Below are 17,769 nucleotides of genomic sequence, written 5' to 3' on the forward strand. Positions count from 1 at the left end.
GGTCACTGTGCCTGCCTGCATAAGTACGGCTGTGGCTGGCAAAGCCTTACTGCGTCCCAGTGCAGCTGGCGTCCAGCTCTCCCTGTGCGTTTTGCATGAGACTAGCAGTCCCAGAGGAAAGACGGGGGGAAGGAGTTCCAGGAGCTGGAGGGACACAGGGTAGAGGCAGTGATGGATTTCAAGCATCATCTCTGGCAGCTGTGTGTCTGCAGCCTGTGGCGTGGAGCTAGAGAGAGCAAGCAGTCTGCAAGACGCAGAGCCAGTGGTGAAAGTAACTTACTTGTAACTTCTCTGAGTCTATTTTCGCCCTCTCAAGCAAGTGTGATCCACATACTGTATGCACAGAGACCAGTGAAAGAGACTGATCCTGTCTTTACTAATAGCTCTCTGTAGCTTCAGATCTCAAAAGAGACAAAGCTGTACAGTTCTCTGGCAGGCTTCCATGACATGACCCAGAACTGTCCCCTGTCCTTGAATAACACCCTGAATTCTTGATTTTGTCTTCTTTTAACTCCTTCCCAACAACACTCTTCCCACAGAGGTCCTGCCACTGGCTTTCGGAACAAAACATGCTTATTCCGTTAGTCATTTTTGCTCTACATCCGAAGCGGGAGCTCTGTTGCACCGGGGGACCCACCACCTCCTGAGCGCAGGGGCTCTGCCACGGCGGCACAATTTCACAGTAATGCAATAACTGAGAACAGGCTGTGGCTGCCGGCACAAGCCTCCCGTGTGTAAGCACAACGCACTGTGCTAGTGGATCCGCCTAGACAAGTCTTATCTGCAGATTAAATGATTCAGTGGTCCTTACCTAATAAGTGAGGAATTTGTGCCTGGACCCTGACACTGCATCTAAATTTATGCACTGCAGTCGGGAAAGGAGCTTAGATTTGTTCAGTTCTCTTCCTGAAAAGGGAGGAAGCAGATTTCTCTGCAAGTAAATCCAGGTGGTCCCCTGGGACTGACTGCAACAGTAGTTTAGTCTCCTCTTTTAAATCAAATCTGGGAAAAAAAGAAAAGGAAAAAAAAAAAAGAAGCTTTTCTTCCTCCCTGATCTTTTTGTGGCTTTGCCTCTTCCTCCTACCTGCTCTGAGCAGCACCAGTCTGTAGTTGTGGCTCCTTAGATGAATAGTTCTCAGGAGCCCTGTGACTGTCCATCCTTTGCAGATGTTGCTGAGAGGCCTCACCGTAGCAGCCTTTTCATTGAACTCAGCAATGTGGAAAATTACGAGACAGTCAAACTTTGGAGCAGAACTGGGAAATGTGGGTTTTGGGGGTGGTGGTGGTTTGGTTTTTTACTGGGGAATAGGAGGGAATCGTGGGGACAGTTAACAGGATTCTTGTGAGGATGGACATGGGGACAAATGCCTGCCTGGAAGAAGCCTCCCCTCTAAAATTTGGCCTCCTTAGAGCTGTGAGATAACACAACATGGGTCCAATACAGTAGTACCAGTCGGAACTAAGGAGGACTGTAGCTGGTACCTCTGCGTTCCCCAGCCCAGGCAGTGAGAAGCTGCCGGAGCTGCCTTCAGGCAGCACATAGCAAAGAAAGTTTCCCAAGTCAAAAAACCATGCGTCTGACTCGTGTGTGGAGTCACCAGAGCAGGATGACCTGAGTCATGCCTGTGGCAGCACAGCTGGAGGGATGGTTGCGTAGCAGAGCGATGGCTCAACTCACAGGGCAGAGATTTCCACCCCTGCGAAGGGGGGCACACGCTCAGAAAAAGCCGGAGAGCACAGGGAGCAGGCAGGCACGTGACGGGTAGCCGTGCATGGCTCCGCTCTGCTTTGGCCAGGGGGATCCTGGTGAGCTGGAAGCAGGCGACCGGGTTCCCGTGCAGCAAGACGTTCCTCCTGAGGAGCGCTTGCTGACTGATGCGCGTTTGCTTTTGGTATCCCCAAATTCACCTTTTTTCCCTCCTCGCAAAAGCCTTGCAGCCCCCTGTTCTGTTTTCTGATCCTTGAAAAGTGCATTCTCCTTTTTAGTTCCTTTAAGTTCCTGAAGTCCTTTAGGTCCTGTTGGGGTGGGAAGGAAAATTGGCTGTAGAAGGGGGAAAATAACAATGGGACCATGGTGCCCAGCTGATCTGGAGAGTCAATATTAAAAGGTGCTAAAGACTTTGATATTTGGGTTAAAATGCTGACCAGTTTCGATCCCTCCCATTCCCAGTTTAACCTAAAACACAGCTGCTGCTTTGGACGGCAGGGATTTTCTTTCCCCTCCTTTGCGCTCTCTGTATTGGTAATTTTTACTGCTTTTACTGCCGTTTCCTAACAGTATTTGTCACCTATGACTGAAAAGTGGTAAGCACGAGTAGTACGACCACGATCGTTATTAGGACCCCCAGCTGAGCCCGGACCGCCGCTCACGCTCGGCGTACGATGCCTCTGGTTAAGCAATTGTTTTCCCTCTGTCGACAGCAAGCGTGGCCCAGTGGCACTCAGCAGATCCTGCTCCCTCCTGCCTGGCAGCAGCTGACCGGGGTGGCCACCCACACTTCTGTCCAGCACGCGACCGTCATCCCGGAGTCCATGGCAGGCACCCAACCGCTGGCAGACTGGAGGTAAACTGGAGGGTCCCCGAAGTGCCCACCGGTGCTGGAGGAGGCGTGAGAAGAACCGGGGTGGGAGGGACGCGGTCTCGCGAGGCTGTAGAGCCGGCGGGGGGAGAAGGGCCGAGGCTGCGGCCTATAACCCCCTGTCTGAGAGCTACGGGCAGCCTCGCCGTTCCCCGTCCTTGCGGTGGAGTGCCGTGCCCACGCCGCCGCCTTCAGTGGGTTCCCTGGGGGAAACGCTCCTTCCCGGGGCGACGGGCAGCCCGACGGGCCCTGGAGGAGGGTGCCTCGGCGAAGGCGTCGGGAACCTGCGGAAGAGCCGCCGGCTGCCTTTTAACCGCGCGCCCGTCTCCCTGCTTTGCAGAAACACCCACGCTCACGGCAGCCATTACAATCCCATCATGCAGCAGCCGGCGCTGCTGGCGAGCCACGTCACCCTCCCTGCGGCCCAGCCCGTCAACGTGGGCGTCGCGCACGTCATGCGCCAGCCGCCCGCCGCCGCCGCCGCCAGGAAGAGCAAGCAGCACCCGTCGGCGCCCCGGTGAGTGCGGGTCGTGGCGTCGGCGAGGCAGCGCTCCGTGCTGGGGTTGTGGGGAAGGCAGCCCTCCCGACGCGAAGCGCGCTGACGGGGGGGCGCGTTGACTGACTTCGGCGGGGCGAAAGGAGGTTGGTGCCGTGGCCCGTGAGGGATTGTATCACGCTTTTTTGCGACCAGGCTCTTTGCTGCTTCGCCTTTTCCGTACCCAGGTCAGGAGGGCAGGGGGTAAGAGGCGGTCAGGCACGTTTTATACCCGGTGAGCATCGTTTTGTTGGTGGCTGGAGGGGGTGCAGGATGGGAGACTCGGGCCCTGTTCGTACAGCTCGTGATGCTGCTGCGATTACCTGAGGCCTTGTTGTGGCCGTAGTTAAAAAGGTAGCTATACTCTCAGGTCAGCGTGGTGCAATGCCCGGTTGCCGCACCTTTTCTTCCCCCATCACCTCTGCCCCCACTCCTGAGGTGCAGTGTCTGCATTTGCACAGGATGGTGCACCTCCAGGGGACCAGATCTTCAGGAACACGCGTCTGGTGTGTGCACACGAGATCTGCCCTTTCAAAAGCAATGGGACGATGACCTAACTTCTGAGCTTTAGTGCCCTGCAGAGCGGAGAACTGGGGTGGCTTTAGGCCACCTTCAAGCTCTCTGGCTCCTAACGTAGGTGGGTGGCCCCTATCTTCAACAGTACACACCAGCAACAGGTACCCGCACTGGCCTTTTTCTAATCATAGCAGCATAAAGCAGGAAGCATTTTATAAGGACATCTTATACAGGGGCAGTCCTTAGTCACCTAAATCTATCAACTCTCAGCAGGACCGTTTGGCTCTGCAAGGAAGAGACAGGGTTTTGGTTCATACGATGTTATGTGGCACAACTGAAATGGTAGGATGATTGCAGTGCCTGTCACAGCACTGTAATCTTGCCTAGAGGACAAGGCTGTTTAAGATGTATGTGCAGCTGTTCCTGGGAAAAGTCCTCTGGGCTGTGAAACTAGCACGTTTCTTTAAAAAAACCCAAACCATAACAGCGCAGGGGGGAGAACCAAAATGGGTCACCACTTGTACAGTGGCAAAAACAGTGGAGCTTGTGGTTTTCCTGGGTGACTGGACTGGGGCCAGAGGAGCTCCGAGTTCACAACCAATTTGACTCTAGTTAAGAGGCCACTATTTAAATCCTTCCCATTTATCTGCTCTCTAATGTTGCATTTACTTTGGGTGGGCTCCAGCTGTCTTAGTCCATTCGTAATGTAGAGGAGAGACAGCTACGTCCCCAGCAAGCCAGCAAAAGAGAATGCCTGTTGCAACCAGTGTGCCTGTGCAGGGCTTTCCCTCTCCCTTCCCTCTCCAGGGGCAGGGTGGCAGTGTCCAGGAGGAATTGGACACTTTCAGAGCAATGGTTTCTACGGCTTCATTGATTGTGAGGCTTTTGTAGCCAAATGAGGAACGTGCTCCTTTTGGAGAGGAGGGTACTCCATGCTGCTCATTGGTATTCAAAAAGCACTGCAAATGCTACTGTGCAGCCATTTGTTATGCAAAAGACCCTGTGTAAGTTGGTATAGTGTGATACGTCCAGAGTGACTTCCTTTTGATGGATGCTACCTATTCCTTTTGTTAGCTCTCAATGTGCAGCCCAGGCCCCACTGTAGAACAAAACCAGAACTTTGGGGTTTTTTTTTTTTTTCATTTTTGAATCTGCAAATGTTCTGCAATAGGCAGAAGAAAAACAAGAAATACAAGGAAGAAAGGAAATTTGGGAAATGGGTGAAATGGGCTTTTGTCAGTGTGCTTTGGTAAATATTCCCCTCTGCAGACCTGCACTGCACTGTTTGGTGGACAGGTTCTGTGTTCAGATCCCTGAACCAAGTGGGCCCTTTCCAACTGTCAGGCAGGGAAACTGAAGTAGGAAGACTGGGAAAAAAACAGGACCTGAGTATGTTTTTCTACTGCATAATGAAAAGGTTGTTCTTTTCTTTCTTATTTATATATGCTGTATCTGCTGCCTCACTTGGGAATGAAATGAAATTGAGTATATGCCCCCCCATCTGCGTGCTTTCATCCATGGGACTCCTCTATCCTAGAGGATGAAGCGTTAGGCATGAAATGTTCATTGAAAAGATTCTTAAAAAGAAAAATAAATTTTCAACTAAGAAAAGCAGTTTTCCTGATAAATGATTGTTGTTTTCCACAACAAATTCTAGTTTTACCTTGAGCTTTTTCTGGCCAAAAAATAACTGGTCATGATGCATCCATGCAGGATACAGGAGAAAGGGATTATCACTTGGGTTCTTCTTCCTTCTGCGACAGCCATACTGTGCCTGCCTGTGTTTTGTATGTCTGGGCTGTGTGACTAGCCTCTACCTCCCAGCACAAACTCCTGGGAGGCAGCGTTTCTCATTTGGTAATTTCTAGGGAAAACAAAATTGAATTTTTTACTGAAGGAAACTACTTTTCAGCCAATTATATGAATAAGTCATGTGAGGCACTCTGTCCTTTGAAGAGGTAACTGTGCGAATTTTGCATTTTTCCTGCACTCCATAAATCAATGCCACTGAATCAGAGACCAGGAATCAAAAGCCATGGCGACGAGCAACTTAAGCAAACCGCGTTTTAACCAACCTTTCCCATTTCCAGAAACGCATCCACCTATGAAGTTTCATCCTCTCAATCCATCAGCTCGCCTCAGCGGTCGAAACGAGTGAAGGAAAACACGCCTCCCCGCTGTGCCATGGTGCACAACAGCCCTGCCTGCAGCACCTCCGTCACGTGCGGCTGGGGCGACGTGGCGACCAGCACCACGCGGGAGCGGCAGCGGCAGACGATAATCATTCCCGACACCCCTAGCCCCGCAGTGAGTGTCATCACGATCAGCAGCGACACAGATGAAGAGGAGGAGCAGAAGCATGCACCCACCAGGTGAGCAGCGGCTCTCTGCTCTCCTCTGTGTGTAGGAGAGACAGACAGAGGCAGAGAAGTGCTGGAGTGTCCCAGGAATTGCTGTAGGGTCCCAGGAGCTACAGTTGGGTCACAGCACGCAGGTCATCCTTCATTTCAGAGGAAGGGTGATGGGGAGGCTTAAATACTAGCTGAGCACTCCACAGGGTTAGATGATGTTCCCTACCATGCTGTACATTTGCTGTGTGACCTTGGAGAAGTGTCGTAGTCTTTCTGTGCCATACTCTGTCATCTGTAAGAGGAAATAATAGTTTCTCTATCATCTCGCAGGACTGTTGAAAGGAGACTTTAGAGATCCTATGGTGATGAGCCCCTTTAAGTCAAGTAGCTGTTTAAAACAAAGACAAGAAGAAGGGCTTGGAAGGAAGATAGCTTGAAATTCCCTTTTCTCTTTCTAAGTGATCCAGGCATCTGTAAAAAGCATTAAATGACACCTTGCATATGTGCTATTTTCCATAAAAAGGTCCTGAAAAACAGTTAGTGGTTGTGTCATAAACACTCAGTAATGGTAAATACATTGCAAGAGGTTTGCTCAGTTCCGATTGTGTTGCCGAAACATCCCTGATCTATTGTAAAAAGTGGCAGAAACTGATTGCTTTTTGACTGACTCTGCAGAGAGGCATAGAGGAGGCTATAAAGACCATGGTGACTGAGTTTGCTCCTCAGAGAATTAACTCACCCGTGGCCCAGGACCGCTGCCACTGCTGATCATCTACTGTGGATGAGAGAAGACTTAATTTTCCAGGACTGTCTTTTCAGCACCTTTCGTCATATGCAAGCACTCTAGGTTTCCCATCTGATGCCAGTCACAAGACATCACTCTGCTTTATAAGTTGTAGAGAAGTAGCCTTGCAAACAGCTGAATAATTATACCATCTTTATGTTGGTAAATGAGCTAGGAATTTTTTAACCTTATCCGTCCAGTATTGTTGGGAGAATTATTTTTTTTAATGTATTTAGAATGTGCTCCATGGTAGATTTTCCTTTAATCACTGGAGATATCTATCTAAATCTCTGCATCTCTGCGCTGTGTTGATAAGTAGAGCACTGCAAATGCGCACAGAACAGATGAGATGCATTTGGCCTCAAGGAGCTAAAAATCTGTAAAGAAGAGCCCTATGATTCAGGCGTCCAGGGCTTCAATTTCAGCCTGCCTTCCGACAGCCACCACTGCTTCCCATTCCCCTTCTCCCTACCAGTGACCTCCACTGGGCAGCAAGAGCTCAGTGCCTCTCAAATTCAGGCTTGCCATCAATCCAATGGTTATCACGGGGAATTGATCACAGGACAGCGTAACATATTTCACTTTAAAAAAGAAAAAAATTTTTTAAATTGCTACAGTATTTCTTAGTTTGGTAGGGAGAAGAAAGCGTGTTTCCAGAAAGAGTTGAATGAAGGTCGGTGTGGAAGTCAGATGGACTGTAAATAAGGAACCCCCACTTCCAGGGCTCTTATGGGAAAGGAAGGGCAAGACAAAAGAGATGCTGAAAACCAAGGTTACGTGGTGGGGCAGCATGAAGAGGGCAGGTATCTCAAGCGTCACAGGAGCTATTTGCAAGCGTGTTTACCTATGGTGCTGATCCCAGGCTTTGGGAGATTATGTGCAAATGCTTATACTTACCGCCTGGGTATCATCTTGGGTCCAGAGGGGGGTGGAGGGAAGAGCTGGGATCCTGCGGCCACTTCAGCTAACGCTTGTTTCCTCTGCTTCAACTTTGCTGCCATCTGACCAGTTTCTTCACTCAGCACCTCTCCAGAGAGACAGACAGAACAAAGTTCTGGAAAATGTCTGGAAATCGAGTTGGGAGTTTGGGGTATTTAAAAATTTGGGCAATGTCTGCTGAGGGGTTAGGAAAGTAGTCCCAGCAGCCAGACTTACATAAACAAACTGGCTTTGATATGACTAAAGCATATTCAGGACACGTTCCTGCCTGGGATCAGATCCCTGGCTACTTTTTGTATCCATATGGCATATCTATACAGAGTGCCAGGGTGCCAGCATTCGTGGAAGGCCAAAGCTTAAGAGCTAGATTTAATTTCTGAGCCATGTAGAGACATTTCACATGGGCATGGGCTGTTCTCGGGCACTTTTTGAAATTCCAGAGTGAGTTAAATTGCCTGTGCAGATGTAACCAGAGCAAGTGAAGAATTGGAGGCAGAGACACAGATGGAAAACAGCATGTCCAGAATGAGAATTTTTGGTTAAAGTCTCCGGGAGAGTGAAATTAACTTGCTCAGTGCCTTTTGACCTTCCCAGATCTAAGACCAAATTCTCAGCTGGAGTAAGAGTGTAGCTTCCAGTTAAGGAAGCTCTATCAGCATTTAATGCCAATGAACTTTGCCTCTGCCAAAGTTGAGGTCTTTGACATTGAAAGTGCATCACATTTAGGAAAGCACCTCCAAGTTTTCTTACTCGCCTTTTTTTTTTGGCTCCAAGAAAAATGGGAGTGACAATTAAGTATGTGCTTTAATGTAATCAGTGCCCAAAGGTTCAGGATCTGAGTCGAAAATGAAACTCTGCAAAGAATGCATTGTCTTGCCCATATTTATGCAAATATTACCCTATTGGGTAATAGCTGTGGTGTGGGGGTGAAAAACAAGGAATGACTTGGAACATGCTATTGGTCACATCCTAACAATATTAGCTTTTTTCTAGATTAGAATACAGAAATCGTACGGCACTTCACAGTTCAGAGTTAATTGTCTGATCCCATCTTCTTGATAGCAGTGGTATCTTTGCATTAATTTCACTGAACATTGGATCAGCTCCTGAATTTGCTGCAGCACTTCCTTCCCTTATTTCCTATGGAGTTAGAAATTTCTCTTTGACCCATGAGATGTTTATTTTGTTGATTGCTCAGCGAAGAAAGATTAGAGCTACCTGTGGTTGTGAGAAGTAGTAGATCTTTCAACGATGTAAGAGTTCATAAGTCTCAGTTTAAGAAGGACTAGTAATGCTGATAAAATATGATACTGCTGATGCAGTAATGGAGCCCTACAGCTTGGATTTACTGTGACAGAAAAGCCTCTCTAATACCAGAGCAGCAGAGAGAACTTTTCTTGTAAGAGGGAATGCAAATTTTTTACTGGCGAAAGAAAAATCTGAAGAATTCAGTGTGATATGGGCAGAATTTTCCATTTCCTAATGAAAAGCACAGATGTTCAAGTAGGATGTTTATGAACTACCAGCTGACCAGGCAGGCAGGCCAGCACGTTGCTCATTCTTTGCTCAAATGTGTTTTGCGCTGTTGACGAGTGTAGCTTGGGGTGATCTTCTGAAAATCAATAGTCATCTGAAAACGTTGGGCTCCTGTTGGGTAAAGGTACTGGGGAGACGGTGCAAGGTGGGCTCTGGAGGACCTGCTCCATGGAACCTTGTCAGAGAGGGCCCTCTACTGGGCCCCAGCCCGGTGCCTGGGGCAAAATCACAGAGGAGGGACCTCAGGTGCAGTTCTGCAGGGACGGTCCTCAGAGAAATGGTAAGAGATTTTCAGGGGGCAAATTCCTGATTTAAAAAGTCAGTTTGTCAAAACCAAGGCTTTTTGCAGGCTACACTGAGATTTGTTTAGTAATATCCCCGACACAGTGAAATCCGGGGAAGCTTCAAAACTGAAAAAAATTTTGACTTGTATTTAAGGGAGAGAAAGTGTTAGGGGATTAACTAATTAAGGGGAAGACTTCTTTTTTTCTGGTTTAATGGAGGGGACTTTTTCTTTCAAAATATAAGCAAATAATGGGAAAAAAATTGACATTGTCAAAATAAAAAGGGAACATTTTTAGTGAATGAAATTGGTTTTACTTGGTTTCTGATGCCCACAAAGTTTTGCATGTGACATTTTGTCCTGTAGAACAGCAGAAAAAAAATCTGCTTATAAAAAGCATTATATGAACAGGAAACAATTTTGTCACCCTGTTTATTTATCACCAGTGAATTTCTAAACTCTCAGTTCAGCATCCTTTACAAAGAGACTTTACAAGCCAAAGAGATCTTTACTGCTGTGCTGTAAGATAATACCCTGACTGTTATTTATTCTGGAAAGAAGAATTTAGGTCTAACCATTACCTGTAAAGCACTGAAGAGAATAAAACCAGAGAGTAGACTTGATATTTTTCTTATGAATTTATTCTTCTTAAGTTTCTCTACTTGCTCTTGCAAGAAAGTCAAGCAGACAGATAGACAGACCCACAGTGCAACTGCAGTCACGGTAATCGGAGCACATGTTCAGTGAGTAGAAAATAGTAGGGTTTAAGTACTCCCCAGTATGCAGCTTCACATGGTGCAGTGGTTTAAATGTAAATCTTGCCTTGATTAAATATTTCTGAAGCTTAGAAGTAGAGAAAAATAAAGCAACCACTTAAACGCAGAGCAGAGAGGCACAAACGCACCCTGGAATTGTGGCCAGGAAGGAGGGAGAGCACGCGTGGTCCTGCGGGAGGGATGTGCTGGGCTGTGCTGGTGGTGCAGCGTGGGGTATTTCCACGTCCTGCCAAGGGACGCATGGCGGAGCGTGGCAGGAGGAAGGGGTGGAAGGAAAGGCAGCGGAGATGGCCGCTGTGACGTGCCTAGATGACTTCCCATCCAAGCAATGAGCGCAGCAGCCAAGGAAAACGTGACTTTCTTGAAACAATACAATGGTGGCCTTGAGGTGCGTGGGTTTGGGGGTTCTTCCACCCCGAAGAGGCAGCAGAGCCCCTCATTTCTCCACCGCCTGCTCTGTCTGCGCTGGTATCATAAGTAGCACTTCTCCAGCTTGGTTTTCCATGGGATCCTCACAGTAATCGCTGTCTTCCTGGGCAAGAAAGACTGACCGCAGCTGTCGCGTGGGCATACTGAGTAACTGCCTCATTGGCCATCTTCACTGGCACAAAATTCTTGCCGGGGTTGGTTTTTTTCCCTTTCTCTTAAGATGGTAAACTATACAGCGAAGTCTCCGTGTGTGAGTCTCAGCTTTATAATGGAGCGTAAGCTAATGCAAGATGCCATTCACCTTATTTACGTCATAGTGCAATGGTGGTAGAGCCTACTTCAGAGGACTTTAATTCCCCTTAGGCAGAGAAATTGCTGGCAGGCACAAACCAGGTGTTTTTGCCAACTCGCTGATGTGCGTGTGTGAGGGTCAAAGTACCATTTGTAATTCTCTTTTGACATCTAGCCTATTGTGGCTATGTTATGCTGTGCATAGTAATGCACTGACTCTGCATAGCAATACGTTGACTAACCACAGTCATTTGGTAAAAAGATCGCTGCCTTCCATCTCCAGAAGACACACTGACATGCACCTAATACTTAAAATAACAGAGATAGACAGTAGCTCTCTCAGCAAACCTTCAGCAGCAGGACCTTTACAACCTGCTAAGCAATTCGGTATATACGACTTAAGTAGCTGCAGCACGTGCTGTGTAGCCTAATAAAATGGCCTCAGTGTAGTACTTGATAAATATTTCTTACCATCACAAATTCACAAAGGTGAGAGCAGATTAACAGGTCGGGATGGAGGCTGAGCTGAAGAGAGAGGGGCATGTTCTCAACACTGAGCTATGCATGGCATAAGATTTCAATGTGAAGAGAGTGATTGCAATTGTAGTGTGACTTTTTGTTGGCTGACTCTCTATTTTCCTAGAATAGGTGGATTATTCTGAAGCAGCAAACTGAAAAGTTTGCATGTTATTAAGTTTTCAGAGATGTGGAACAGAATTTTTGTGACGTGATGTAGAGCTAACGTGCCATGGTCCATGTGCACACCAGTTCAAAGGGACAGTTGTGCGATGGCTGCCTTCGTCCTCCAAACTAGAAGGCCATGTCGGTGACCTTGAGAGCTGAAAGCTTCTGTTGCTATAGTGTCAGCCACACTGAAAGGTCTGTATCTCTTTGGGTGAACTGCACACTGAAGAATTACCCCCACTAGACACCATTTCCTTTTTCTGGCGTTCTGGTGTAACTCAAGATTCTCGGGGAAAAAAGATCCTGTTCATGCAATGCTGTTACATACCGAGCTTTTGGGCTGGGCCTTCAGCAAATAGAAATCATCTCAAGTTGCATTGCTACAAAAGCTGTTGTCCCTGCCCTTGTCCACACCTAATTCAACATCTTCTTCTCCTTAACTTCCTCTCACTTTTCGTTCTTAGCATCTGCCCTCGGCACCTTTCCATTAACAGTATCTCAGATGCCCACCTTAGTTTCTTGCCCAGTGCCCGTGCACAACTCTCTTCTCCTTCCTCTGTGAGACTTTTCCTTGAGATCTTTCCTTGCTGTGGAGAAGAGGGACCCACGTCCGTCTCTCTGCTGTGTGCTCAGGAGGGTGGTGTAATGTTAGAGACCTGTCTCCAAGACCTGCTTCTACATGTTCGAAGGCATGATTGTGCTCTGTGTCTGCACATTGGACAGACGTGAATTGTTTTGTGTCCAAGTTTGAGAACAAGCTCTTTGGGACCAGGTGGGAATGGGCTACCACTCATAAACTAATAGTAAACTCACAAAGCAAAGCGTCTTTTTCCAGCTGTTGTTCTGAAAGGGAGGATGCAGCTCCAGCCAGTAAGGGTTAAAAAGCCTTCCTAGCTTACTGCTTTTCAGTCTGTATAGATGGATTTGATGCTACTTCAATAATCCTCCCCCCCTCCCTCCTCTGGAGAATTAAAATACACCTACCCACATAATGCAGGCAGGCACGCAAGCTGACCAGGAACACATATCGACTCTCGACACTACTAAATCACGTATGCTGCTGCTACTGTGCTTGCAGGAGGGAAAGCAATTACCAGGCTTGGAGCAAGCTTAATAGGAAGGGGGCAAGACTTTTAATAGTATTTTTCTGTGTAAGCACAAACATCCCCAAAAGCTGTGGCTGAGTTATAGGAATACAGTAAGCTTGCTGAGTAGGCAAGTGCTGTGTCAACAGGTAAAAGCTCTCAGTCCTGATAGTTTGTGAGCAGGGAAGGTGATACATCAGCCTGGACCTCACACAGATAGCTCCTGTATTACTACGAGGTGGGGGGAGCAGCTGAGTCCTCAGAGGGAGCTGGGAGGAGGACAGTTGCTGGTAGCAAGAAGGCTTTGAGAAGGAGGAGTGCTAGCTCTTCTGGGTTGAATTTTCAAAAGCCCCATTTTGGCTTAACATGTGTCTTTAAGCCTGTGAATCAACTGATTTTCAGCATGAGTTGGGCCTTTGATGCTTTTGAAATTCCCACCCTTTATCTCTGGGGCAGGCTATGGCTGAGCTCTGGGCACATGTGAATAGTCCCAACTGACTTCTCTGCCTGCTCTAACATTAACTGCAGTTGTTACCTTTCCTAAATACAAAAATCCAGTTGCTTTCGATGGGACTCCTCATGCGCTTGAAATAATGCAGCCTGCTGAATCGAGAGGCTAATCACTTGGGCCCTAATCCTGAAAGTATTTACCCATGTGCTTTAGCTCTGTTACTGGAATAGTCCAGCTGACTTTGGTGGATGACGCATATTAGTAGTGCTGAGCACTTGCGTAAGGCCTGGCAGGACCATAGCTCTGGTCCTTCTCAGTTTCCCATCCGTGAAATGAGTTTAGTAACCTGCTGTGGTCCCTTTCTCTGGAAAGGTTTGGGCTTGGGGTCACTTATTTGTTTAACCAAACAGATCTACTTGATTTTCTTACTGTAATCAAGGAGCTCATAACACTTTGAAGGAGAAGGCTCATCATGGTCCCTGCTTTGACAAGCCCTCAATCAAACTGGTGAAAAATATGCCCATTCTAAAACAACAAATAGCACAGATTACACAGAAAAATACCCTTCCAGTTCTACAGCTCAGCCTTCCCATGTCAAGTGTCAGCCGAGAGCACGTATTTCCAGTTCAGCAGCTCAGCCACTTATGTAAGGAAGGGACTGTAAAAGAATAGCTAGACCTTATCAGTTGTCAGAAAACTCTTTAGTGACTTGATTTTTCTTTATAAAATGCAATAACTGTCAGAGATAGAGAATATATATCTCTTCCTAACTGGCAGCCAAGGGTAGCTGCAAAGGGCAAGCAGTGTGGATACTCATAAATGTGTGATTACAGGCATTTCTACTGAAGGGGAGAGGAATATTGATGCAATATTCGTCATTTTTATTGGCTTAATATTCTTCTTTCATAGCACCATATCCAAACTGCTGTGTCTTTCTTCACATACAGTAGTTGTCCATCTAAGATATGCTGTTGCTCTTTCCATTTCTAATCCAGTGCTCTCCAGCTCCTTGTGGAAAGCCAGAATACCAGGGTTCACTGTCGTACGCCTTCCCCATCGAAAATATCCCTGCCCCTGCAAGGATTGGTTTCAGCTTCCAGATTGCTGTGCAATACCTTCCCCTCCTTCTCTGTCATCTGCCCTGTTTCAAGTGTTAATGCTTTTAGGATAGCAGGGGCCTCTCGAGATGTATTTTTCACTGTGCATAGAACAACATGGTCTTGTGTGCTCTTTGGGGCACGCCAGGATCCTGTGATGATAGCCCAGCGAAAGTCTCTGTGATGGTAACTTGTTTGTGAATGCAGCACCCCAAGGCATTCTTTAATGGAGAAAATGATAGCTTTTCGGTTATAAGTCTTGGGAGTAAGGTGGTGAGTTGCAGTTTGTGAATGCTGACAGAGAGGCTTTGGGACAGACAAGTTGAAGGGAACCCACCAGTGCTCCTTTAGTGCTGTGAAAAATAAATAAGGCAAACAATGTCCTTGGAAGGAAACTGTTCTCAGTATCTGCTCCACCTTTCCCTGGGTAAGAAGCGATGCTGAGACTAGGAAACAAATGGCTCCATCACAGACTAAGACCAGATTAATCAGCTGTTCCCTGGACTGGACTGGCCAGAGTGAGAGAACTGAGAGGAGACTTCATGGGAAAGGGATCTCTCTCTTTTTAAAGTGCACACTCAAGTAGTTAAGAGATAGATTCCTTTTTCCCTGTGGAATTTCTGTTCCTGTTGGGGCTGTTTCCACTATTAAGCCTAATTACTTAGCATTTTATGTGCTAACCGTTTCTTTTCATCATTTTAAAAACTTCTGTTGCCATAACAACATAATGCAATCAGTGAAACATAGCAGCTATTTTCTGTAGTCAAGGTCTGTGCACTGTCAAGGATGTGAGCCATTTAAGCAAATCTTCACCATCCCCCTTCCTCCCTTCTCTTTCTTGCTCTCTCTTTTTTCTACCTAAAAAAGCTCATAACAGGAAGGAGAAACCATCAGGAATAATTAGACACAATAGAAGAGCAAATCCCAATCGTACTCGTGCACTCTAGTCTAATGAACTTCTCGCGCTAATCTTGGAAGTGTTGATGTTCCTTTTTAATCACTTTTTTGATGTCATAGATAGATTAGCTGCAGCAGGACCTTGATAATCCACGCTAGAGTGAGGAGACCCAGTGCCTATTCAGAGAAAGAAAAGAAAACCCAAAGCATTACATACTTTGCTCATTTTTTCGTTATTTGTTCCTCAGTTTCAAATGTTTATTGAGAATATATGCCCATTGTACAGTATAAGTAAATAGAATGGAGTGTATTTTGTAGATTCATGGGATTTAAGCATGAAAAGTTGTAGCATCTATTATTAAATCATTGCTGGAAGGCTGGGAGAAACCGCCACGTTTTTGTGGGGGTGGTGAGACTTGCAACAAAGCATAGTATAACTGCTGGGCTTCTACTGCACACATATATAAAAAGCAGTCTGAAAATAAATCTGGCAGTCTGGTTCAGCACTATTCTAAGCAGTGTGAATGTAAGATCTATCCACAATGTCTTACTCACTCCTTGACCTCCATGAAGGCTTTCCTGGAATAGCAACGAGTGAGTTTTGAAGCCTGGGATTTGGCTTAAGCAGCCTCTCTCTGGCGGAGGACTGAAGGGTGTGCTTTGCCTTTATGGAGCTAGTCTGCCGCAGGCAGAGTCTTCTGGTGGCTTCCAAGTCGATCGTCACCCATTCACTCTTTCCACTTGTGTGCTTGTGTTTCAGCACCTTGTCCAAGCAAAGGAAGAACGTCATCAGCTGTGTCACTGTGCATGACTCCCCCTACTCCGATTCCTCCAGCAACAACAGCCCTTACGCCGTGCAGCATCGCGCAGGGCAGAATAATGGGAACACCTACGACACCAAAGGGGTTCCAGAGACTCACTGCAGTGGGAACCCCCGAACGATCATCGTGCCACCACTGAAAACCCAGGCCAGTGAGGTGTTGGTAGAGTGCGATAGCCTGGCACCAGGTAAATTGCACCTCTTCCGTCAAGAAAATTAGTAAGAAATAAATGATTTATCTTGGAAGAATCTCATTGTTCGGTTTCATTTTGTTTGTTTGTTTGTTTTGTTTTCCAAAGAAACCATGCTCCTACCCTTCTCTCGAGTGACACATCTGTTCTTGGGTGCCGTATTGCATTATTTATGTGCCCTGGTACACTCAGGAGTCACGGGGGCAAGTGTCGGTCCCAGTTACTTCTGTACAAACCCAAGAGCAGAATGCAGCCTTTAGCTCAACATTTGACATGAAAGGCTCCCAAATGCAAGTGTGAACCTTTGCTGCCTTGCCTTTCTGTAGGTTTACTTTAAAACGGGTAAGAGATTGAAAACACATGTGCATTTTCATCCAAACTTGTTGACGTTTCTGGGAAGAACATTTTCCCCAGGATCTTCATTACGGACTGATGAGGTTTGCTCATCCAGAGCCTCCGCAATGCTAGATAGTACCATGTGTTGAAAAGGGGCTTATGGTGGAAGTCTGGCCCAAAGCAATTGGCTTTGAGCTACTTGGCAGTCCTTTTCTTTTGACGCACTGCTGGTGAACACAAAGGCTCAGAGGGTGAGCTCCCCACTAGCTCCTTCTCCCTCCCTTCCTACTCACCCGGAGGTCAGCCAAGCCAGGGCTTTTTTGTGCTGTGCACACTATACTTTCCTTCCTCTCCTTGGGATTTGTACCTGCATCGTACAGTTCTGCTGGCAGAACAGTTTCTCACACTTCTGAAGGATCTATAAAGCCTTCTCTGGGCCCGGTTTGGGTCCGGATATCGGGTCTGCTTGTCTGCCTCTAGGATAACAGGCTGGCCATGTGTATGAAGCACTGCTGAGGTATTCTGTTAATTAAGAGAAACCATTTTCTTATCCTGCTTCTGTTGTAAGTCTCCTCCCAAAAGGCACTCTGGAGGAGATTCAGTGAGGAAAAGGTAGGGTGAGCAATTAAAGAATGTGATGTAAGCTACAAATGTGTTTCCTTTCCTGGCACAGTCACCACCAGTCACCACTCATCCTCCTACAAGTCCAAGTCCTCCAGCACCGTGACCTCCACCAGCGGTCACTCTTCAGGGAGCTCGTCTGGAGCCGTTGCCTATAGGCAGCAGCGACCAGGAGCACATTTCCAGCAGCAGCAGCCTCTTAATCTAAGTCAGGTAAGTCAACCGAGACAGATTTTGGTGGTGCGTCGTCCAGCTGTTGCCTACTGCTCCTCCAGCGTGGGCTTTCCCAGTCTAATGATAGTTGGGCCCCGTGTCGAGTTTGCTCAACTTGTTTCAACTTCGCTGCAGACCTTGATCTTCCAGCTCAGGCAGCAGAGGTAGTGGAGATCCCACTCCTGAGTGGGCTGGTGGTGCTCTTTCCGTGTGTTTTGAAGTCAGATGATCTAACATTTTCAGTGCGAATAATGGGAGAGAGAAGGTGCAGTGGCTCAGACACAAAGGAGTGGAGCAGTGGGAAGGACTGAGTTCTCCTTAGCTGTAGGTAACCATGGGGAGAGTATCTTCCAAG

General features: G+C 47.2%; 1 protein-coding gene across 8 annotated transcripts in view; it reads left to right on the forward strand.

The window, feature by feature from the left end:
* HIPK2 (homeodomain interacting protein kinase 2) overlaps positions 1–17,769 on the forward strand; it is a 142,677-nt gene that overhangs the window by 112,285 nt on the left and 12,623 nt on the right. For all 8 annotated transcript variants that reach the window (XM_069807494.1, XM_069807489.1, XM_069807490.1 and 5 more), the window contains 5 exons: positions 2,422–2,564; positions 2,920–3,096; positions 5,721–6,002; positions 15,994–16,241; positions 17,254–17,414. In XM_069807494.1, coding sequence (XP_069663595.1) covers positions 2,422–2,564; positions 2,920–3,096; positions 5,721–6,002; positions 15,994–16,241; positions 17,254–17,414 — 1,011 coding nt within the window. The remainder of the gene's footprint in view (positions 1–2,421; positions 2,565–2,919; positions 3,097–5,720; positions 6,003–15,993; positions 16,242–17,253; positions 17,415–17,769) is intronic.

The sequence above is a fragment of the Haliaeetus albicilla genome, chromosome 19 (assembly GCF_947461875.1).
Source record: "Haliaeetus albicilla chromosome 19, bHalAlb1.1, whole genome shotgun sequence".
NCBI lineage: Eukaryota > Metazoa > Chordata > Aves > Accipitriformes > Accipitridae > Haliaeetus > Haliaeetus albicilla.